The sequence below is a fragment of the Neohortaea acidophila genome, assembly GCF_010093505.1.
Source record: "Neohortaea acidophila strain CBS 113389 unplaced genomic scaffold BDY17scaffold_9, whole genome shotgun sequence".
In the NCBI taxonomy this organism is placed as follows: Eukaryota; Fungi; Ascomycota; class Dothideomycetes; order Mycosphaerellales; family Teratosphaeriaceae; genus Neohortaea; species Neohortaea acidophila.
In genome coordinates, this window is record NW_022985518.1 from 90,792 (window position 1) to 111,174 (window position 20,383).

At 55.7% G+C, this 20,383-nt stretch overlaps 9 protein-coding genes across 9 annotated transcripts; 7 read left to right on the forward strand and 2 right to left on the reverse strand.

The window, feature by feature from the left end:
• The first annotated feature begins 178 nt into the window (after positions 1 to 178).
• BDY17DRAFT_301666 (glycoside hydrolase superfamily) lies at positions 179 to 1,451 on the forward strand. The gene is made up of 2 exons (XM_033734282.1): positions 179 to 393; positions 451 to 1,451. The coding sequence occupies exons 1-2, from the start codon at positions 289 to 291 to the stop codon at positions 1,345 to 1,347; spliced, it is 1,002 nt and encodes a 333-aa protein (XP_033586962.1). The 5' UTR covers positions 179 to 288; the 3' UTR covers positions 1,348 to 1,451.
• A 105-nt stretch (positions 1,452 to 1,556) lies between these two features.
• Positions 1,557 to 3,093, forward strand: BDY17DRAFT_301669 (L-asparaginase II). Its single transcript, XM_033734283.1, has 2 exons — positions 1,557 to 2,858; positions 2,916 to 3,093. Exon 1 carries the CDS (start codon positions 1,692 to 1,694, stop codon positions 2,781 to 2,783), a length of 1,092 nt encoding a protein of 363 aa, XP_033586963.1. The 5' UTR covers positions 1,557 to 1,691; the 3' UTR covers positions 2,784 to 2,858; positions 2,916 to 3,093.
• Positions 3,094 to 3,153: 60 nt separating this feature from the next.
• BDY17DRAFT_255232 (armadillo-type protein) lies at positions 3,154 to 6,258 on the forward strand (the record flags this gene model as incomplete). Its single annotated transcript, XM_033731511.1, has 1 exon — positions 3,154 to 6,258. One exon carries the CDS (start codon positions 3,154 to 3,156, stop codon positions 6,256 to 6,258), a length of 3,105 nt encoding a protein of 1,034 aa, XP_033586964.1.
• On the reverse strand, positions 5,975 to 7,649 carry BDY17DRAFT_191890 (uncharacterized protein). Its single transcript, XM_033730016.1, has 3 exons — positions 6,943 to 7,649; positions 6,396 to 6,886; positions 5,975 to 6,338 (listed from the first exon to the last, which is right to left on the reverse strand). Exons 1-3 carry the CDS (start codon positions 7,491 to 7,493, stop codon positions 6,265 to 6,267), a joined length of 1,116 nt encoding a protein of 371 aa, XP_033586965.1. The 5' UTR covers positions 7,494 to 7,649; the 3' UTR covers positions 5,975 to 6,264.
• Positions 7,650 to 8,094: 445 nt separating this feature from the next.
• BDY17DRAFT_318135 (major facilitator superfamily domain-containing protein) lies at positions 8,095 to 9,724 on the forward strand (the record flags this gene model as incomplete). The annotated part of the gene is made up of 2 exons (XM_033736165.1): positions 8,095 to 8,505; positions 8,570 to 9,724. The coding sequence occupies 2 exons, from the start codon at positions 8,095 to 8,097 to the stop codon at positions 9,722 to 9,724; spliced, it is 1,566 nt and encodes a 521-aa protein (XP_033586966.1).
• Positions 9,725 to 9,920: 196 nt separating this feature from the next.
• Positions 9,921 to 11,006, forward strand: BDY17DRAFT_192021 (uncharacterized protein). Its single transcript, XM_033730018.1, has 2 exons — positions 9,921 to 10,190; positions 10,279 to 11,006. The coding sequence occupies exons 1-2, from the start codon at positions 10,025 to 10,027 to the stop codon at positions 10,719 to 10,721; spliced, it is 609 nt and encodes a 202-aa protein (XP_033586967.1). The 5' UTR covers positions 9,921 to 10,024; the 3' UTR covers positions 10,722 to 11,006.
• Positions 11,007 to 11,223: 217 nt separating this feature from the next.
• BDY17DRAFT_326304 (uncharacterized protein) lies at positions 11,224 to 13,700 on the forward strand (the record flags this gene model as incomplete). The annotated part of the gene is made up of 4 exons (XM_033737495.1): positions 11,224 to 11,701; positions 11,753 to 12,138; positions 12,190 to 12,272; positions 12,467 to 13,700. 4 exons carry the CDS (start codon positions 11,224 to 11,226, stop codon positions 13,698 to 13,700), a joined length of 2,181 nt encoding a protein of 726 aa, XP_033586968.1.
• A 504-nt stretch (positions 13,701 to 14,204) lies between these two features.
• On the forward strand, positions 14,205 to 15,107 carry BDY17DRAFT_326305 (uncharacterized protein; the record flags this gene model as incomplete). Its single annotated transcript, XM_033737496.1, has 1 exon — positions 14,205 to 15,107. The coding sequence occupies one exon, from the start codon at positions 14,205 to 14,207 to the stop codon at positions 15,105 to 15,107; it is 903 nt and encodes a 300-aa protein (XP_033586969.1).
• Positions 15,108 to 15,134: 27 nt separating this feature from the next.
• On the reverse strand, positions 15,135 to 20,315 carry BDY17DRAFT_191952 (P-loop containing nucleoside triphosphate hydrolase protein). Its single transcript, XM_033730017.1, has 15 exons — positions 19,995 to 20,315; positions 19,407 to 19,935; positions 19,130 to 19,350; positions 18,796 to 19,075; positions 18,503 to 18,736; positions 17,735 to 18,444; positions 17,511 to 17,673; positions 17,132 to 17,461; positions 16,956 to 17,079; positions 16,832 to 16,903; positions 16,722 to 16,772; positions 16,603 to 16,667; positions 15,931 to 16,552; positions 15,428 to 15,883; positions 15,135 to 15,367 (listed from the first exon to the last, which is right to left on the reverse strand). Exons 1-15 carry the CDS (start codon positions 20,202 to 20,204, stop codon positions 15,163 to 15,165), a joined length of 4,272 nt encoding a protein of 1,423 aa, XP_033586970.1. The 5' UTR covers positions 20,205 to 20,315; the 3' UTR covers positions 15,135 to 15,162.
• Between the last annotated feature and the right edge of the window lie 68 nt (positions 20,316 to 20,383).

The window sequence follows — 20,383 nt, forward strand, 5'->3', positions numbered from 1 at the left end:
TCCCGATCCAGGCAACCATGTTTCAATGACACCTCAATTCTCCCTGGGTTGGTTCCAAGGGAGATGGCTTCGCTTAGCGCAAGCTGAAAATACGCGGATGGCTTAGACACTGGAACGGGCTAAATTGGATGGAGTTGGAATTGCGCGCGCGCGCCAGCCTGGGCATCGATCTGAGAAGTGTTAAAAGGAAGCGATGCCTCTTGCAAAGGTTCCGCTGGTGTCTGGAAACGCGTAAAGTGGTATTCTAGGAGGTATTCTTAACCTTGGCGACATTTCAGAGAAGCCAAGATGTTTCAGACATTACTATCGGTGCTTGTCGCCGCACTTGTATGCTTGACTGGTGTCGATGCGTCGCAAGAGACGACGGGCAACAGCTCCGTGGCCGTCTACTGGGTATGACTGTCATACTGCTGACATGCTCCTCCCGCATCTCGCTCACATCCGTCCCAGGGCTTCGGAAAAACTCGACCTCTAGCCGCCTACTGCCAGCCCGGCCAAGGCATCGACATCCTCATCATAGGATCCATCAGCAGCCTGAAATCCGGTGGCTATCTAACCGGCATCTTCGGCGCGAACTGCACCGTCGAACCATCCGGTTCATTCACCAAGGGCTGCTCCGCCGTTGCTCAAGACATCCAGACCTGCCAAGCGGCCAACGTCAAGATCTTCGTGGGCTACAGCAGCGACGGAAACAAATGGGCCATTCCCGGCACTCAGGGCGCGTCCAAAATCGCGTCCCAGCTCTGGGACTCGTACGGTGGTAACACCTCTGACAGCAAGATCCGACCGTTTGGCAACGTCAAGGTAGACGGCTTCGATTTCGATGTCGAATCCAATCCCAGCCATCAAGCCCAGAACTACCTTGGTCCGCTCGTCAATGACCTCCGCTCCCACTTCTCCTCGGACACCTCCAAGTCGTACTACATCAGCGGTGCCCCTCAATGCCCCATCCCCGCCCCGGACATGTCCAACTCAATCGCGCAAGCACCTTACGACTACCTATGGATTCAATTCTACAACAACGACTGCGCCGCCGCCGACGTCGTGAAGAACTCGACGGGGAATCCCAACGGCGCGGGCCAGTACAACATCAAGAAGTGGCCGCAATATGTGTCGAGCGGCGCATCCAAGGATGCCAAGCTCTACGTCGGCCTTCCGGCGTCGAGAAGTGGTGCTGCTCACTGGGATTGGGTCAAGCCTGCGGACTTGCCCAAGGTCATTGGTGTGTCGCCGGGAATCAGTGGTGTGATGTTGTGGAACACTTTCCACAGTGATCAGGCGACCAGCAATGGATGTACTTATGCGCAGAATGTTGCGCGGGTACTGAGTACTGGGAAGCCGTGCTGAAGAGTTGCTTCCTGTATCGATACAACGTCAGGCTGCCGTTGAGACTCTGAAGATAGACAAAACTAGAAACCCTCTCCATCTCCATCAAAGCATCTCATTGTGTTGTATTCTTGAAATCCAAGCGCCCGGGCGGATGCTGAAAGTCACGGCCTTCGGGTACACGAGGCTCTGCGCCCTGGGCAAAAATCAACCAAATTAGGCAGGTGCATGCAAAAGAATGGATTCGGGCTGAGCGGCATCCAACTCATCAAGACTCATACGCTCCTCCTATATCTCGCCTCCGCAATGCTCTATACCCTCTGGCGCTCACTCGCGGACTCTTCTCCGTCGCTCGTACTTCGACGATGACATACAAAGTCCATGACCCAGACGCGATCATCACCGACAGGAATGGCATCGTGGAAAACCGGCATTTCATCCACGTCGCAGTGGTGGACAGCACCGGACGACTCCTCTACACAGCAGGCGATCCCTCTCGTCTAACACTAATCCGCTCGGCGGCAAAACCAGCACAAGCACTCGCCATTCTTGAAACAGGATGTCTGGAAGAGTACGGTTTCGACGAGGCAGATCTGGCGCTGATATGCGCCTCGCACAGCTCCGAGGATCGACATATTGCTCGGGCGAAGGCGTTGATGGACAGCATTGGCGCTGTTGAGACCGACCTTCAGTGTGGTCCTCACCCCGCGAATATGCCTGAGATTGAGCGACTGTGGGCCAAGCGGGAATTCACTCCGACGCCGATGTACAACAATTGCTCTGGCAAGCATGCGGGTATGCTGGCTGGTGCTAAAATGATTGGCGCTGAGTTCAAAGACTATCATGAACCGGACCACGCCATCCAGCTGCGAGTGAAGCAGGTGGTGGAAGATCTTTGCGGTGAGCAGCGAGACACTGTCAAGTGGGGCAACGACGGGTGCAATCTTCCTGCACCTGCTCTCCCTTTGCATCTGCTCGGGAGCATGTTCGCAGAATTTGCAAGGGCGGCTGATGTTGAGAATCACGATGGGACAAACGGCACTACCTCAAGTTCAAACCATGTACAAGGATGCGCAAGGGTCTTCCGGGCAATGTCAAGCTACCCGGAAATGGTTGCTGGTGAAGGCCGATTCTGTACCGCACTGATGCGAGCGTATGAGGGCGCGCTCTTCGGCAAAGTGGGCGCTTGTGCGTGTTATGGTGTCGGAGTGCGGGAGTCTGAACGAACAAGGCAACTTGGAGCAAAGGGAGCACTTGGAATAGCGCTCAAGATTGAAGACGGCAATATCGACATGGGCTATGCTGCTGTGGCCGAAGTTCTTGAACGACTAGAGATCGGAAGTGCAGACACGAGGAAGAAACTTGCGAGTTTCCACAAGAAAGAGGTCCTCAACACCGCCGGAGTGGTGGTGGGAAGCGTGCACTATGCATTCGAGCTGCGACCGACCGGCGCATAAACATAGACATAGACAGAGAATAGATGTGTGCCTTTAACGGGAGTCGGTCCAAACGGAAGAGAGATTGGAGCGCTTCTTGGAAGACATTGAAACGTCAATCTCCGCGGCTAATACAATGTCAAGCTTCCATACCTCTGGAAAGAGTGAGGATGAGACACCTAATTTCTGCACCGCGTGGGTTTTTCAACTTTGCGGAAAAGAAGAGAGGGAGGCGGAGGGAAGGCAGGTGAAGTTTTGTTATGGATGCTGAAATTAGTCATGGTCAAAGTAGTCGTGGGACGAGATTTCTATCAACTTCACCATATCCCTTCCACCACAAACACAACTTTCCGACTCGCGGATAGAACAGCGCTATCGCTCAGCCTCCGTGATGCCCTCCTTCTCCATCGAGGTCGCTGGAGAGGCGAACCCTCTGACGGAGAATCTTCTGGTCCGCAGCCTTACTTCTGCTGCATCTTCAGATCAGAATCAGATTCAAACGGGTACCAAGCAGCTCGAGCAATGGGAGAAGTCGCCAGGCTTCTACAGGCATCTTCAGAGCGCTTACTTGGATGACCGGCTACCATTGGAGATTCGGTATCTGGCCATCATCCAGCTCAAGAATGGCATCGACAAGTATTGGAGGAAAACGGCGCTGAACGCCGTATCGAAGGAGGACAAGGAGATCATCCGCTCTCGTCTACTTGACTCCGCGTTGAATGAAACGGACGACCGTCTGGCCTTGCAAAATGCTCTTCTCATCGCCAAAATTGCGAGATCCGAATACCCCAACGACTGGCCAGACGCACTCTCTTCCGTTGCCAATGTACTCCGATCACAAGCTCCGCCCCTCCAGCTTGCACGCGCGCTTCTCGTACTCTTACACATCGTCAAAGAACTCTCCACTGGACGGCTACAACGCACCCGGCAGAATCTCCAGGCTGCTACCCCTGAAATTCTCCACGTACTGGGTACTCTCTATGCTACTTCCGTCTCTTCCTGGCAATCACACCTGGAAGAGGCCACCATGAAACAAAGCCTTCTCGCCATCAAAGTTCTACGCAGGCTCATCATTCACGGCTACGAACATCCCAATCGAGACGCCGCCGTGGCATCACTTTGGCAGCTCACACAACAACATCTTGCAACCTTCATGCAATACCAAGAACAACAAAACCCCCAGACTGTGCTGATCGACAAGCACATGGTTCAACTGGCGAAATTGCACCACGAAATGGCCCGTGAGCATCCAGCTGCATTCGCCCTATTACCCAACTCAATCGAACTAGTCCGCTCCTACTGGGCACTGGTCAAAAGCTATGGCGAGAACTTTGGCTCTAAGGAAGCTGTGGTATCTGCTGTAACTTCTGCCAGGATCGGTTTGGATGGGGACGCCGATGAGGATAAGCCCACCATGGAGAAGCTGGCGCTGAAAGGCCTTCTGATAATTCGTGCTTGCGCCAAAATGGTCCACAATCCCGCCCAAACCTTCAAGCACCGAACGCCACAAGACAAAGAGGAGAAGTCGAAAGCCACGGAGTTGATCAAGAATGAACTCCTCACCCAACCCTTTGTGAAAGAGGTTATGGAGATCATCGTGACTCGCTTCTTCGTTTTCAGAGCCAGTGATTTGCGAGAATGGGAAGAGGAGCCGGAAGAATGGGAGAAGCGGGAGGAGGGCGAGGGAGAAGACTGGGAATTCTCGGTCCGCTCATGCTCGGAGAAGCTTTTCCTCGATCTGGCTATCAACTACAAGGACTTGCTGGTGCAGCCCTTGTTGGCTGTCTTCTATTCCGTCGCAACTCCGGAGAACGAGAACATCTTGTTCAAAGATTCGGTCTACACGGCCATTGGTCTTGCTGCCCCAGTCGTGCAGGAGCAACTCGACTTTGACGCTTTCATTCGGCAGGTCCTTGCCGTCGAAGTGGAGAAACAACTTCCAGGCTACAACATCATCCGACGGCGAGCCGCAATCCTGCTGGGCCAATGGATTGCCGTCAAAATATCCGACGACACGAGACCCACAGTCTATGAGATCTTCCAGCATCTTCTAGACAAGCAGGATTCGCTAAACGACCAGGTGGTGAGAGTGACGGCTGGCCGGCAGTTCAAAACCATCTGCGACGACTGGGAGTTCAAGGTCGACCACTTCATGCCATACGCAGAGACTACACTGCTCAGACTGATGCAACTGATCGAGGAAGTCGAGTTGACTGAGACCAAGATGGCTCTCCTTGATTCCATCTCAAACGCCGTCGTGAGACTGGAACACAGAATCGCGCCCTTTGCCGAACGCATTGTCAACATGCTCCCATCACTATGGGCTGCTTCTGGAGACGAACACCTCATGAAGCAAGCCATCTTGACCATTCTCGCTCGTCTAGTCAACGCCTTGAAAGCTGATGGCCTTCCCCTTCACATGTTGGCCTATCCCATCATCCGTGGCGCCGTGGAGCCGGGATCGGAGACTCAAGTCTATCTACTGGACGATGCAATGGATCTCTGGGCTGACGTTGTCGTGCAAACACCCACGCCGGCTTCCCCAGAGCTGCTCGCAATGGTGAGATACCTGTACCCCATCTACGAGCTCGGGTCGGAGAATTTGCGCAAAGCATTGGAGATCACGGCATCGTACATACTTCTCGCACCGGAGTATATGCTGGCCGCGGATCGCAGAATCGAGCTGTTTGGAGCTCTTGCCGGACTGCTTGGGAGCCTGCGGCCTGATGCGAATGGCCTGGTGTGCAATCTCTTGGAGATGGTGATTCGCAGTGCTGAGCAGCTTGGAGCAGAAGGCGGCGCCCTCCCTGTCATATCAGATCTGGTGAAGAGCGGGATTGTGGAGAAGTTACTCAAAGGACTCAAGGGGAGTTGGACTGCTCACTGCACTACCGGGCCAAACAGGAAGGAGCCTCCAGTTGACGGCATCATGGAGACCGACTACTTGTCCATCATCGCCAGGATCATCCTTGCATCCACCCATGGCTTCATCCAGATTACCGACCACTTTGCATCGGATCGCAGCTTCACCGGCGCCAAAGGAGAACAAATCACGGACTGGCTGCTGGAAGAGTGGTTCTCCCACTTTGAGAACGTTGGCGATCCGTCAAGACGCAAATTGATGTGTCTTGCTCTCACTCAATTGCTCGAGACGAATCGCCACTTCATACTGGTCAGATTGCAATCGCTCATGACGGTCTGGACGGATGTGATCACCGAGCTTCGTGACAGCGCGGAAGAGACGACTGGAGACTCGCTTGTCTACAGCAACGGTGATCAGCCGACCGATGGCAGTATGGAATCCCCCGAGGATGCGCGAAGAAGACAATGGACCTACAGCGATGCTGTGCACACTGCCAATCTACCTGCATTTGTCACGCGGCATCTTCAGCAAGCGATTCAGGCCGCGGGAGGGCTGGAAATTTTTCAACAGGAGTGGCTCGTTAACGTCGATCAGGACATTCTGGCTGCTTTTTCGGCAATGGGAATTATATGAGCTAGCTTACAGACTCGCAATAGCCCGAACACCCTCCCCGTTGCATAGTTGCATCGACACTACTCCACCAGCACGAAGTCCTTCGGGAAGCATGTCAGCGTTATGATAATCATCACAAAAGAGCCACAATCACTCACCTGACCCCATTGCAAGAGCAACCTGCTTGAACATGTCAGCCGTATCCCCTGCCGCAAAACACCCCTTCACGCTCGTCTCCGCAAAGACGGGATCCACAAAGATCTCCCCCGTCCCTTCTCTCATCTTAAGTCCGAGCTGATCAATCAAGTGCTGGCCGCGGTTTCTTGTCGCAGGTCGATGCAGCAGCATCCCCAACCTGACGCTGGAGCCATCGTCAAACTCTACCGTGATGCCTTTCTCTGGCCCTGGACCGTTGTTGATGAGCTTCGCGACCTTTCTTGAGTCGATCTTTGCGCCGCGGGCGAGGGCGATTCTGAGAGCCTGCTGCACCGAGCTGTCCGAGCTCACGGGGCCGTTGCTGTAGATTGTCACGTCCGGGTTGAGATTCAGCGCCATGAGGACGAGGTGATTGTAGCTCGGATTCGCGAACGTGAGAACTCCGATTGGGTGGTGTCTTTGCTCGAAGCCGTCGCAGAAAAGGCACTGGTAGCTGGTGCAAACTGTCAGTCGTCTTTGTCCATCAATTCTGTTTGGGGTTCCACTTACATATGACTCGGCCAATTCTCCCTGTACCCTGGAATATCCTCCGGCAGGACGTCTTCGGTGCCCATAGCGAGGATCAACTTCCTCCCCAACCATGTCCGACTCTCACTATCCGTTGCGGTGAATCCTGTGTAATCCGGCGCAACCTCTGTCTGTCTCACCTCCACAACATTCGCCTGCTGGAAGTGAATGCTCGGGTAGTGCTTAATCTGCTCGATGGCTGTTCTGCGAAACTCGACCGGATTGCTGCCGTCCCGTGACAGGACTGTGTGCATGGCTGTTACGCCCTCGTTGCGGTATACGCCTGAGTCTAGCACGAGGGCGGTGCGACAGACACGGCCGAGGGCCAGGGCGGCTGAGAGGCCGGCGGGGCCGCCGCCGATGATGAGTGCATCGAAAAGCATGATCTGTTGGTGGTATACTGGAGAATTTATCTGGTGACGACTTACAGGGTTCTGGGTGATTGATCGAGGTCTGAATCGACCTCTTCTTATATGAGCCATGGCTCGCCAATTGACAATCTGTCCGTCAGCACTCAGCAGTAGAAGAAGCATGTCTCCGTCTCTGCGAGGGCGAGCGATATGTGCCCGGGATCTTCAAACGGACGCAGCAATGTCTCCGAGCAATACGAAGAACTCTCCGGCATTCTCAAGGCTACGCCCAACATACTGAGCCTTGCTGGGCGGTGGGCGGTATGCCGACGGGCGGGACGGATGGATGAACACCGAATACGGCGCTCGGAGTCCACTCAACACCCATATCTCGAGTGCTGGAGGGGAGCAGGGCAAGGGTAGAGGTACCCTTCCCGATGCGGGGTAGTTGCCTGCGTTCTACACCATGATCCTTGTCGCTCGCAGGCAATGCAGGCTACTCCAAGCCCATCGTGCATGCTTCCCCTCCAATAGCTCGCGTGCACCAACATTTGCTTAGAAATGGAACCCCGACTTGATGGTGTGTACTGTAGTTCTGCCTCCCAGGTAGGTCCGCCTGCAAGGTTTGCGTCTGTTCCCCATCTTCCAGGTCTATGATCACTCCACCTGACGACTCGCTTTCGACGAGGTGTTGAGCTGAAGTTCGCACATCTTCACCAACTTCCCTCCATTCGAGTAGACGTCCAGCAGTCGTGCACCCCATAGCTCCACAGCATCATCAAACATGGCACGCATCCTCGAATGGCTACTGCACGAGACGAGCCTCTACACCCTCCTCACCCACGCCACCCGCGACACATACCTCATCCTCGTCTCTCGTTTCCTCCGCATGTTCGCGTATGGCGGCGTCGCCCTCGTCCTCGCCATCTTCCTCCGCATCGCAGGCCTCAGCTGGACGCAGGTGGGCAGTTTCATGTCCATTGCCCTGCTCGGCGATGCGGCCATCAGCTACTTCTTCACGCTGAAAGCGGATGTGATTGGAAGGCGGCGCGTGCTGATGATTGGATCTTCGTTGATGATTTTCTCGGGAACCGTATTTGCTTTTACGAAGAACTATTGGCTTTTGCTGTTTGCTGCGGTGATTGGGGTGATTACGCCGGGGGCTCATGAAGTCGGCCCCTTTCGTGCGGTGCAGGTAGGCAGCTTCTCATCCCCTCTCGCCTGTTGGGGAGGCTAGTCATCGCTGAGACGTGCGACAGGAATCTACTCTTGCACACCTAACCAAGCCCGAGGCGCGGACGGGCATCTACGCCTGGTTTGCCGTCTCCTCGACCCTCGGCATGGCCACTGGTCTTTTCGTTGCGGGCTGGCTTACTTACTTCCAACGGGAGTGGCTTGGCTACGAATGGACAGACACTTACCCGGCGATCTTCGGAATGTATGCCGTTATCGGCCTGATCAAAACCGGTCTGACGCTGTTGCTGTCAGATCGCTGTGAGGCTGACTATCGGCCTGGGCGTGTGCGTGCCAATCTCGAAGAGCAGGAGAACAGCTCGCGGCCATTGCTCAACGCAAGTAATCGCGGCCGGCTATCGTATACGAAGAGCTCGGAGGTGAGGGAGAGAGTGCGGCGGATCGGAAGCAGCGTTACGACGAAGCTGTCGCCCGAGAGCAAGCGAACCCTTCTGCGGCTAGGCGCGCTATTCGCCATCAATTCTTTCGCGTCGGGCATGCTGCCGGTCACGCTGATGTCGTTTTACGTCAACTGGCGGACTCGCAGGTATTTCATCAGTCACGTGGGCTATGCCATGTCGGTAGTCTGGCTGGCTGCGAGCGTCGGCGTGCTCTTTTCCGCCGCGGTGGCGAAGCGTCTGGGATTGGTGAAGACGATGGTGCTCATGCATTTGCCGAATGCCATCTTCCTGGCTTTCATCCCGCTGGCGCCTACCTTCTGGATCATGATCAGCTTGCTCTTTGCCAGTGCTGCGTGCGGAAGCATGGATCAAGCACCGAGAATGGCGTTTGTGGCCGCCGTCTTTCCACCCGAAGAGCGCACAGCCGTCATGGGGACGATCAACCTTATTCGCACCGTTGCTTCAGCTGGAGGCCCGCTGCTCAGCGGCTTTCTCTGGGAGAAGAAGATGTGGTGGGTGACGTTCGTGCTTTCGGCGTCGCTAAAGGTCCTGTACGACGTGGGATTGTTGGTGATGTTTGTCAATACCAAGCTGCCCGAGCAAGAAGGTCGGCCGGGCGAATTCACGGTGGCAGACGTGGATGTGGGGATTCTCCTGAGTGAGAATTTGGCGCATCCGGAGGAATTTGGACCGCTGGATGATGAGGATGAATACGGAGAAGAAGAGGAAGCCAACGCGCGCAACCGGGACGGGAAAGGGATGTATGAAGATGTGGCGTAGATTGTGGGATATGAAGGCACGACGTAATGCTAAATGAATACGTACAACTAGGAAATGCAGATGGTGTTGGGTTTCGAGGCAAAGACGATGAAGAGAGTGATGACTTACCTACCGCCTCAGCCTTGTAACGGGATAGTATGTGAGCGAACGAATGTCGCCCATCATCAGTGCTGCGGCATATCCGCGATTCCGAAGCGCGTGGAGCGGGTAGTGGAGGCATACTGTAGCTGAAGTTCGGAACCGCGGTTATATCAAGATGCATCGCCGAGCGCGCAGTCGTTTAGCAGGCCAAGAACGATCATGTGCAGTGGTGACCTGTGGATGCAAGGGCACACGTGTCGAGAGGGAGATCTTTCCTCCTTGCCAAGTTGCCGCCTTCAGCTGCATGGAATGTGCGAGAGGGAGATGACGAAGCTGATCGGAGGGCAACGGAGACGGCGTGAACCATCCAACGGAGACGGAGGGAATCATCAGTCCGCTGGCCAACGTGCGTCCTTTGGCGTCGTCCAGCGCTCCCATAAATCGAACAGCATCTTTGCGTGATTCCGACGTCCATCATCTTCAAAGTGCGTGCTCGCACGTTTGGATCTGCTCATTCGTCTATTCTTTCACCGGTCGCTTCTTTGGGGCGCAGTGTAGGGTTGCAGACGCTCCGTCTAGTGTGGTTGGTCAGCAGCGGATCCATGAGCAAGGGTACAGCGCCTTGCCCGATCAGGTTATAAACTTGCGCAGTATTGCGTGCCTCAGGCATTCGTCCACGCTGATCACGCCTGCATACCGCAACACTTGGGCTGTCCACCGAGTTTGGAACAACACATCACCCAAGACTACCCACTCCTATTGTTTGAGGGGCCTTGGACTGTCCTCACATACTTCTTCCCACGACAAAACGAGAGCCGCGAAGGGCACGAGACTTCCATTTATAAATCTCGCGCAGCCCGAGCCCTACACACTAGGCCATATCCGGACTAGCCTAGGCAGCAGGCAGCCAGACTGACGCCTCGCCTCAGGCGGCGACATCGCGAAACGAAAAGCTCCCGCACTTCACCCTCTCCTCTATTCTCCCCATCTCCTCGCTCTTCGCCCGATTCAATCGCCCTATTATATCGCCCGGCTATTGGAGACGACCGGGAAGTGCATTCGCGTCCCTTTCCGCCCCCAAATCATCCGCCCCACATCTTCGGATTGTGAGTGCCTGGAAAGCGCCTTCTTCTAATTGACTCACTCCGCCCCATCTGTCGTCAACACTCTCTCCCGCGCACCACCTCTCACTCACACCCACGAGACACCGCTCCCACCACACCGGATCATCTGTGGTGTATTCCGCCGTGGTTTAGCAAGGGTACCCCCACGCAACGGCCCTTCTTCCAAGGTGAGTCACGTACTCCCGACACCTGCATGATGCAGAGGATGCTAACACAGGAAAGCTTCCCGCCCACTGCCCTGCCCCTCCTTCGCCACCGTCGGTACATCACCCTGACCTGTCCTTCCCCCTCGCCATGCCTTCTTCTACCATGCACCCTCGCCGCCGGCCTGCCAAAGCCTCTGACGCGACCATGACTCCCTCCCTTATCGACTCATTCCAAAGCATGTCGCTTCGCAAAGGCGAGACCTTCCACCCTCATGGAAACACCGTCAGCAACGCATTCTGGGATCCCCTAGAAGCATCCACTTCTCCGCAGATGGCCGCCCGCTCTGCCACCTGCCCAAAGTCATTGGAGGATTTGCTCCTCGGGGCTGGCGAGCGGCGCACTGCTGATCTGCTCGCGCGCGTGGACAAGGCCGTCGAGACCAACTCCAGACTGGCCCTGTCTGCAGTCCTCACCGAGCCCGACACCCTTCCCACTTTTGCCGTCCACGACATTACCCTAGATGATCAAGCCGTGCGGAAAACGCGCACTCAGAGTCACGGGTCGGATAGCGGCATTGGCTCCAGCATCGCTTCCGACGATGCCGTGCCTGCTAAGACAATGACTGGTGAGTGGCCCCTGCATAGTATTCACGGTTTGCCTCTAACCTTCCCCGCAGCTCCCCCCACCGCCGTCGATAATTCACTGTCCGGCCTCTCTGCCGTCACTGAACGCCGGGGCCTGAGTAAATACGCTTGTGAACAGATTCACAAACACGTCGTGCACCCCATGCTTCGAGAGGAAGCTCTCAAAGACTTTCACCCCCTTGTCAAAAGCGTTCCGTCACGCATCGGGAAGAAGGATATCAAGACGCTTCGTGATCTCGAGAAGACTTTGATCTTCCTCGCGCCGGACTATTCCCGTACCCCCACGAACTACCTTCGATTTTGCGAGCGCACCATCCGTGTTCTTCACACCACGGTCACCACACTCCACGAGTCGGACCAGCGAGCGCCAGAAGATCGCCCGTACACGCAGGGCTACTTTTTCGATCTGGTGGAGCAGGTGTGTTGGGATGAGTCTGCTCGGCTATGGCTATTATTGACACTCCCGCAGATCCGCAGATACGCCGCAATCATGGCTGCGACGCGAGAGCGACAGGAAAAGGGCGAGAAGGCGGACAAGATGAACTATTCTCCGTAAGTTGCCACCTGTTCTATTTCCCAAACAGGCTGCCGGTGTCATGGACCCGCCCTAGTATGACCCTTAACAAGGTTTGGCGGGTTCAATGTCCTTACCGATACGACACATTCATCGAAAGCCAATCGATCATCAAACGATGCTCAAATCTTGTAACTCGCAGCATCGCGTCACGTGCTAACCATTCATGCAGGGATGAAAGCATCTCTCTTATTGGCGGCATGAGTCACAATGGGAAGCCGGCCGAGCTCGTGCGTCACAAGGATGGCAAAGTTATAAGTCTGGCCACTGGCGAGGTCCTCTCTTCCGAAGACGTTGCCTCTGCCTCGATGAAGCGATCCATGGACATTGTCGATGTCGATGAAGATGAGGTCCTCCGGTCCATGGCCCGGCGCAAGAAGAACGCCAAACCGGAGATTCATGAATGCTCCTTGTGCGACAAGGAATTCAAGCGTCCCTGCGACTTGACCAAGCACCTCAAGACCCATGAACGCCCATGGAAGTGCCCCGATTCCAAGTGCAAATACCACGAGCATGGCTGGCCGACGGAGAAGGAGCGTGATCGTCACGTCAACGACAAGCACTCCAACGCCCCCGCGTTGTACCACTGCATGTTCCCCCCATGCCCCTACACCTCCAAGCGCGAGAGCAATTGCAAACAGCACATGGAAAAGGCACACGGCTGGGATTACGTCCGCTCGAAGAACAACGGCAAAGGCCGGGCCAGCATCACGCATCTGCCCCACGGCTCCATCCCTCCCTCGCCGTCGGCCTCGGGCTCATCGGCCTTCACGCCTCTCACTCCTCTTGCCCCCTCGCCTCACTCTTGGGCAAGTGGCTCGGTGTCTGGCTCGTCGTCCCGCCATGACTCCATTCCTCCACCCATGGCCGGGCCCAGCGGCTATGCATCCCCCGACTTTGTCGATCACTTCAACTTCGACTTCAACAACATGGCGTCCGGTTGGCCCATGACCCCGGCCTTGAGCGCCGATCGTCGCAGCTCTTGCGATGCTTCGTCGTCCTCGAACTCCGGCTTCCAACTCGATGGAAGTGCTTTTGACGAGGGCGTGACTCCCGAGGACCTCACGAACTACGCTTTCAACTTCAACGAGTACAATTTCGGCCCGCAGCACGTCACTCCCGACTCCAGCGCTGCATGCGCGAGCAGCACCGACGGCTTCCCACACCTCTCCCCCGGCGCACAGCTCGATCAGACCTTCACCGACGCCATGAACATTGATGGAGGCAACTACGCTGGAGACTTTACACTGTTTGGCAACAACCAACAAGTCAGCGGTGGTGGAGAGATGTTCCCGTCTCTTGCCTCGTGGGGCAACTTCGGCAACCAATACGACGCTTCCCACGCTCCTTTGCCGACTGGGAACAGCACTTTGGAGGATCTCTTTCCCGAGCTGCGTGGTCACTAGGTGACGATGGGATTTTCACCACGACAGATATGAAGGATTACGAACAGCAGGTTGTTACAACAGACATCGCCTCTCTGATTTCGGTATTGGATCGAGGCTGAAGACTGGTTTTTTTGAGGTAGCTAGGTACGTCCACAATAGAAGGGATTTTGCGCCAAGCACAACTTTTTACCAACCCCTGAACGGTGAGTGGCTTTCCGATTTCGCTGCGCACACTGCTTATTACTCTTCGCTCTCTACTTCAGTATCGTGAGCGCGAGTGGCAAAGAAGTCATTATACCATGGTAAGATGCACACGGTAAATGGTTTTCGCTCTTTCGCTCGGTCAATTCGCTCCCCTGTTCCATATGTAAATCCTCGCCCGTTCGTCTCTTCTCCTCTCTTCACTGCACTCTACATACTGTATTGCAATAGCACACAACAGCTTCATCATCCACCATACTCAAGAGATCCATCCATTCAGCCAGCACTTCCCTTTCCAAATCAAGATCACCCCAGCCCGCCATGTCCGCCCAACTGGCACAATCCCACCATCAACGCCGCGGCTTCCGCCGCCTGCCAAGCGCAGAGAAGCTGCTTCTCCCCGTGTACTCCCCCGGAGAAGGTCCTCGCTCGCCCGTCGCCAGTCCGCGGGTTTCAGGGGCGGAGAGACGGAGTGGCGCGGTCGAGACGTCGCTTCTCGACGCCGGTGTGACGAGTGCGCTCGTCGTGAAGAAGAACGACCTGCGCTCCCCTGTCGTCGGCACGCCAGAGAAGGTGCGGTCCTACCGCTTGGAGGGAGAAGGGGGGCCCGTCGCTCAGGGCAAGAGGAGGGCGCTCGTGGGGCTGAGTCTCCGCGTTCTGCGCGGGGTGACGAGCTGGTGTCGGCGGGCGCGAGAGGTCGTGCGGGAGCGAGTGTGGATTGGAGATGAGGACAACGAGCCGGTGGGAAGCGCGCTGGAGTGGAAGTTGACGCCGATGGAGGAGGCGAAGCGGCTGGTGGAGCTGCATTCCCTCCAAATCTGCCCCCGCCTCAGGTGGAGGGGGCCCTCCTCTTCTCTCGCCTGTCTGGTCGCTTCTCCTGCCACCACCGAGCAAGTCGAGGAGCCCCAGTCCGCATCCCCTGCTCCTGCTGCCCCTGCGACGCCCTTCGAGAGCGCACCCGATACCCCCTTCGAGGTGCCCATCTACTACGCCCACGAAGCCTGGACGCCGGCGGATGCATTCACGCTCTCACTAGCCGAAGAAGCGAAGGAGGCGGAGGCGCTGTTCGCGCGCCTGGTCGAGGGCGTCACGCAGAGCTTCGAGATGGGGCAGTTCGACGAGGCGAATGTGGCGGCACGGTTTGAGATGCTGGAGGAGTGGTCGTCGGGCGAGACGTGGTTCACGGAGCAAGAGGTGGAGGAGTACCGGCGGTTGATTTGCTGATTTCCCTGTGCACGATGGTTTTGTGTTGATAGATTGATACCCGTGTTATGTATGCTCACTTTTTCAGCTCTGCGAGGAAACTTGATCCGACTATTAGATTTGCAGGCTCGTCGTACGCCATCAATCGCCCGCTGTCAAAGAGCGCGACTTTGTCGTAGCGTTCGATATGGTTGAGCCGGTGCATGATAGCCAGCACTGTGACGTGCTTGAAGTAGCTGTCAATGATGTCCTGAATCGTATTCTCCGTCTCCGTGTCCACACTACAGCTACAAGTCAGCTCACCCAAGCACCATTCGAGGATTAAAAGGGGACATGCATACCTGCTTGACGCTTCATCAAGAATCAAAATCCTCGCATCCTTCATCATCGCCCGCGCGAGACCGAGCAACTGCCTCTGTCCTGCAGACCAGGCCTTCACATCCATTTGCACAGATATCCCACCCCGGCTGCTGACAGCGTCCGCAAGTCCCACCCGCTCGAGCGCACGCTGAACATCCTCGTCCGATTTTGCGCCCCATGGGTCCACATTGAACCTCACCGTCCCAGGCATGATACATGCATCTTGTGGAATCACGCTGATTCGCTGGCAAAGTGTCCTCGAATCTGATTGCGACACGTTGACGCCGTCAATCACGATCTCACCTTGGGCGTGGATCATCTGGAGGGTGGCGAGCATGAGCGACGTCTTGCCTGACCCGGACGAACCGCATATTGCAATGTGTTGATGCGGGGTCACCGAGAGGGACACGTCACTCAACACATTGCGTTCTCCCTCGCTATGATCCAGTCAGTCCATTCATACTGGGCGACGAATGTGACTTACCGATACGACGCAGAGACGTGAGACAGCTGCACCGCGCCCGCTTGCGGCCATGCGGGATCCAGAGCTTCTTTCTTTGAAGCACCGCTGTCATCCGCATCAGTTCTATCAACGAAGGCCTTCACACATGAAATAGCTCCAATGCTCGATTCCATGGCGGTCCAGTTGGTGATCAGTCTGGTCAACGAAGACCCAAAGCCAATGATCATCACCAAACTGATGCCCACACTCCCAGCATTGAACTTGGCCCGCCACGTGACAACGATCGCGATCAAGAGGACCGTCACAGCCGCCATGACGACATCCAATACGAATGTAAGCCAGTCTTGAATGCAGTTCTGCAGGTGTACCGGGCGTTGCGAGGTGTCGATTAGACGATAGGCGTGATGCTGGTAGTGCGATTGCCAGCCAAAAGCACGGATGGTGACTGCTCCGGCTTCGCTGTCCATGAAGGCGGTATACAGCGCTGCTTTGGCTTCGATTCCCAGCAGGCGGATTTGGCGAGAAGTTCGCAGGTAAAATCTCTGGACAGCGTACAACGTTGCAGCTAGCAGAGGAAGTGCGATCGCCAGATAGCGCGAGAAGACGAGGAGAACGAGCAGCTGGGCCAGGCAGGATACAGCAGCTGAAGATTTTGGTCAGTCAGCCTCGTGCTCCTGGTAGATTTGCACTCACTTGAAGCGTAGTTCCCGAACGCTATTGGCAATGCCATGTCAATCAGCTCCATGTCCTGGCTGAATCTGCCAAAAGAGTGAGCACTGCGCGTTGTGAGAGGTACATCAGATCATCCATACCGATTCATGATCTCGCCGCTGGTCACAGAAGTGAAAAACCAGTACGAGGACCTTTATCGTCACGGTCAGCTGGCGAACTATGCTGCGTGTACCACAAACCCTTGACTTACTTCTCTGTAGCCGTAAGGAGATCCAAGTGCAGTCGGAATCCTGATCGAGAGATCATGAACAGAAACTGACAACTACTTCGCGTCAGTCTGTTTTCTCGACATCACACGACAAGGCGTTGCATACCTAGCCGTAGCACATGCACACAATGCGCCGAGCACTCCAAACAAGGCGTAAATGCCCATATACACTCCCACTCTTCGATTCGGATGCACAGAATCCTCTTCGGACCACCACTTGACCCACACGGCTGTGCCTTATGATCAGCAGCGCACAAAGGGATGGTCGTCGCTCTGACCTACTGGAGAACTCGGCAAAGAACATCCAAAGGACCATGGACAACGCGTAGCCGCCCACCGCAAGATATCCCGAAGCGGCCAGGTAGTACTTGTAGATTGAGGCATCTCCGTGCATCCGTTGCCGGGCATCGTCGGTGATGACTTCGTTTGCTGCCTCCTTCGGAACATCGTCCGATGTATCTAGGGTTTCGGTGCCTGCCTCCTCAACAGCAGCATCCTTCTTCGGCCGGATAGAGTGGAGTAAGTTCGCGTATCCATTGTTTTGAGGCTCACGAATCGAAACCACCCCATTATCGACACACAGCACCGTATCCGCGTGGTTCAACACTTGCACTACTCAAGTATTAGCATGATCCGATTCTCACAGCGTTCTCGATCGTACGTCTCTGAGTCGCCAGCACCACCGTGACCCGCTGAGCCCTGAACAACCCGTTCGGCCCGAGCAAACGTTGCGAGATGGACCCAACAGCCCGCTCATCTAGTCCGCTGAAGATGTCATCGAGGAGGACCAGACGGTTCCTCGCATAGACAGCTCGACCCAGGGCCTATTTAAACAAACGGTGTGAGCGCGTCTTTCCGCATCTCTAGCACATATGTGCAACTCACCACTCGAAGTCTCTGCCCGCCGCTCAGATTTGCCCCCTTGCTGCCCACTCGAGTGTCGTCCTTGTTTGCCAAATGCTGAATCTCGTTTGTGAGGCCGCAGGCATCCTTCACTACCCTGTACCACTCCGCATCAAACTCCGAGGCTCCGAGAATGTTTGCCCGGATAGTGCTGTCTTCCAGCCAAGGCTCCTGTGCGCAGTAAGAGACACGCTGGCCGTCCAGACCTTGTCTGGATGCACTCGAGAGAGTTTCGCCTAGAATGCTCTCGAGTAAAGTCGACTTTCCGCTTCCAACGGGGCCCAGGAGCGCCGTGATCTTCCCAGGCTGAATGTCAATGCTGACGTTGTGCAACACCGCAGGCTCCGTCTCCTTCCACTTGAAGGACTCATTTCGAAACGACACTGCCGCTTGCGTTTGCTGGTCCGTTTTGGGCTCGACCGAGCACTTCTCGCAGTCATTGGGATCGTCGAAAGCGTCTGAAGCGGTGGTGGCGTAGTGGCAGAACTCTTGAATCCGGTCGAAACACCCGATGCACTCGACGACGCTTGGGAGCGCTTGGGTGAAGATGACGACGGGCAACGCCAGCAAGGCGATGAGAGCTAGCGAGGTGAAAGCCTGAGCGACTTCTAGCGTGGTGTTCTTCCAGTATACGGAGATGATCACATAGACTGCAAAGGTCACCATCGGCGCTAGGATTAGAGGTGTGTTTGCTATGCGTGTCTCGTCAGCTACCATTGTGGGAGTGGATGACTTCGCCGCTCGACTTACAGAGCAGGAGCATTCCGATGAGCACTCTTCTGTAGCCTTCCGAGGCCTTGATTTCCTCCACGCGCGCGCTTTGAATGATGGTCGACATTTTCTCGGTCAGTCCCAATAGTTTCAACGACTTGACGCCGTCCAGAAAGCTGGTCGTTAAGCGGAGCCGTTCCTGTACCTTTCCTATCCATCGCTGCTGGGCGTTGTTGGCGGCAACAGAAAGCCGTCCTGTCAATCCAATGAAGCCTTGAGATTATGTTAGCCGCTGGAGACTGCCACAGACACATTCCCCGCCCTTTCCTTACCAAACACGAGGATGACTGGTGCGATGCAAGCAAGATACATCTTCCTCTCCAGTAGCCAAGTGGCTATGGCGACGTCGAGAAGCGAAGCCCATACTTCATGAAGCACTCGAAAGCCAGCGACGATGCGTTCAATATCAGTACCCACCAGGGAAACTGCCGTGACCTTCCCTTGCTCGACCACTCTGGTCTGGAGGGTTTTCTGATAAGTCAGTGCGAGCAAGCTGCCGCGCACTTTGCTCACGAATCGAGAACTCTGATACTGATAGATGGATTGAGAGATCTGGCTTGCGCAATTAGATGCGGTGGTTGCCTGTCAGCGAATACGTTTACCTACCGCCAGCCCCAGCATCACAAGTGCCCATGCTCCAATGAGGCCTTTGCCAACGTTGACGCTTGCAGAGGTATCGCCAATCCACGTCACCGTCCTGTCAAGCAGCAGCGGCTGAAAGAAGGTGAAAGCTGTCAAGCAGAGGCGTGGGATGACGGCGGCGCCGAGAGTCGACAGGTTGGCGAGTAGACAAGCTCGTACGAGGCCGTGGCGATCATGTCGGGCGTCTGTCTGAATTTCAGCATACTGTTACTCGAGTGTCTCAAGTGGCCGCCTCTCGTACATCGACTGAACTTGTGTGCAAGCTGCGCGTGGGTGACTTGGCTCTTCAACCCGGCATCCATGACGGGGAGATCCTCCACTGCGATCACCTTGCTATAACCTAACCGAAAAGTAGGCAGGAGCCAGGCAAACGTAGCCCGAATCCAGAAGCCGCTCGTTTGCTCCGGGGTGACTGGTTCTTCGCCTTCTCTCGTCCGTCGGACTTGCGGAATAGATTCGAAGACCACTGCAGAGAACACCAGAATAACAGACGCAACAGCTGTCGCAGCAGCAGCGCCATTGGGTTCTATTGTCCACAGTGTACGAGCTCTTGGAATCCCGCCAAGCACCAAAACCGACAGATAAATGGCGAGGAGGTTAGAGGGGCGTGTAGACCAAGCATGGTTCGCAGACGACAAGAGTAGAGCAGCAGCCGTAGCGAGAACATTCAAAATGTCCGCTGGAAGCGAGGCCGATGTTTGGAGGCCCTCTCGTTGCTGCCGCAGAACGGCGAGGGCGATATGATCAGCCGCGAGCGCCGTCAAGGCCACCTACACCGCATCAACGATAAGTTCACATTGAATCGTGACGAAAGGACGATGATGCGAACCGTTTTGCAGGCTAAAAGCCATGACCACCAGCTGGCGGCATGTCGTCGACGGACAATACGCGCAAGGCTGACAGGAACAGTCAGCAAGAAGACGGCGGCCGGCACGCACGCCAGCACGACGTCTTCAAAGGCCAAGGTGAAGTCGAATGCGCGGCAGGCCGGATTCACACGCGGCCCGATGGACCGGTCGCTCCCCGGAGGACAAGTCATGGAGCCTTGCCGACCTGGCGGAGGGTGGAGGAGGCATATTTTGCGGAAGGAGATTGGGGAGATGGCGGATGATTAATATTGCAGCCGGGTGGTGTATATAGTAGGTCCCTGTACTCAGTTACTCGGGTAGGAGGCTGCCAATGGCGCGCGCGTCGATCGGCTGCCTGCTGTCTGCCGCC

Excerpts from the sequence above, each read along its gene's own strand:
- BDY17DRAFT_191890 (XM_033730016.1), bottom strand. The coding sequence starts at position 7,493 with ATGCTTCTTCTACTGCTGAGTGCTGACGGACAGATTGTCAATTGGCGA. Across the intron at positions 6,887-6,942 it reads GAGAATTGGCCGAGTCATAT|CTACCAGTGCCTTTTCTGCG; the intron begins GTAAGTGGAACC and ends AGTTTGCACCAG. Across the intron at positions 6,339-6,395 it reads TGCTCTTGCAATGGGGTCAG|GACTTCGTGCTGGTGGAGTA; the intron begins GTGAGTGATTGT and ends TGCTTCCCGAAG.
- BDY17DRAFT_192021 (XM_033730018.1), top strand. The coding sequence starts at position 10,025 with ATGTGCAGTGGTGACCTGTGGATGCAAGGGCACACGTGTCGAGAGGGA. Across the intron at positions 10,191-10,278 it reads ATCCAACGGAGACGGAGGGA|ATCATCTTCAAAGTGCGTGC; the intron begins ATCATCAGTCCG and ends ATTCCGACGTCC.
- BDY17DRAFT_191952 (XM_033730017.1), bottom strand. The coding sequence starts at position 20,204 with ATGACTTGTCCTCCGGGGAGCGACCGGTCCATCGGGCCGCGTGTGAAT. Across the intron at positions 18,445-18,502 it reads CATCGGAATGCTCCTGCTCT|CAAACACACCTCTAATCCTA; the intron begins GTAAGTCGAGCG and ends AGACACGCATAG. Across the intron at positions 16,904-16,955 it reads TGTGCATGTGCTACGGCTAG|TTGTCAGTTTCTGTTCATGA; the intron begins GTATGCAACGCC and ends GACGCGAAGTAG.
- BDY17DRAFT_301666 (XM_033734282.1), top strand. The coding sequence starts at position 289 with ATGTTTCAGACATTACTATCGGTGCTTGTCGCCGCACTTGTATGCTTG. Across the intron at positions 394-450 it reads GCTCCGTGGCCGTCTACTGG|GGCTTCGGAAAAACTCGACC; the intron begins GTATGACTGTCA and ends CATCCGTCCCAG.
- BDY17DRAFT_301669 (XM_033734283.1), top strand. The coding sequence starts at position 1,692 with ATGACATACAAAGTCCATGACCCAGACGCGATCATCACCGACAGGAAT.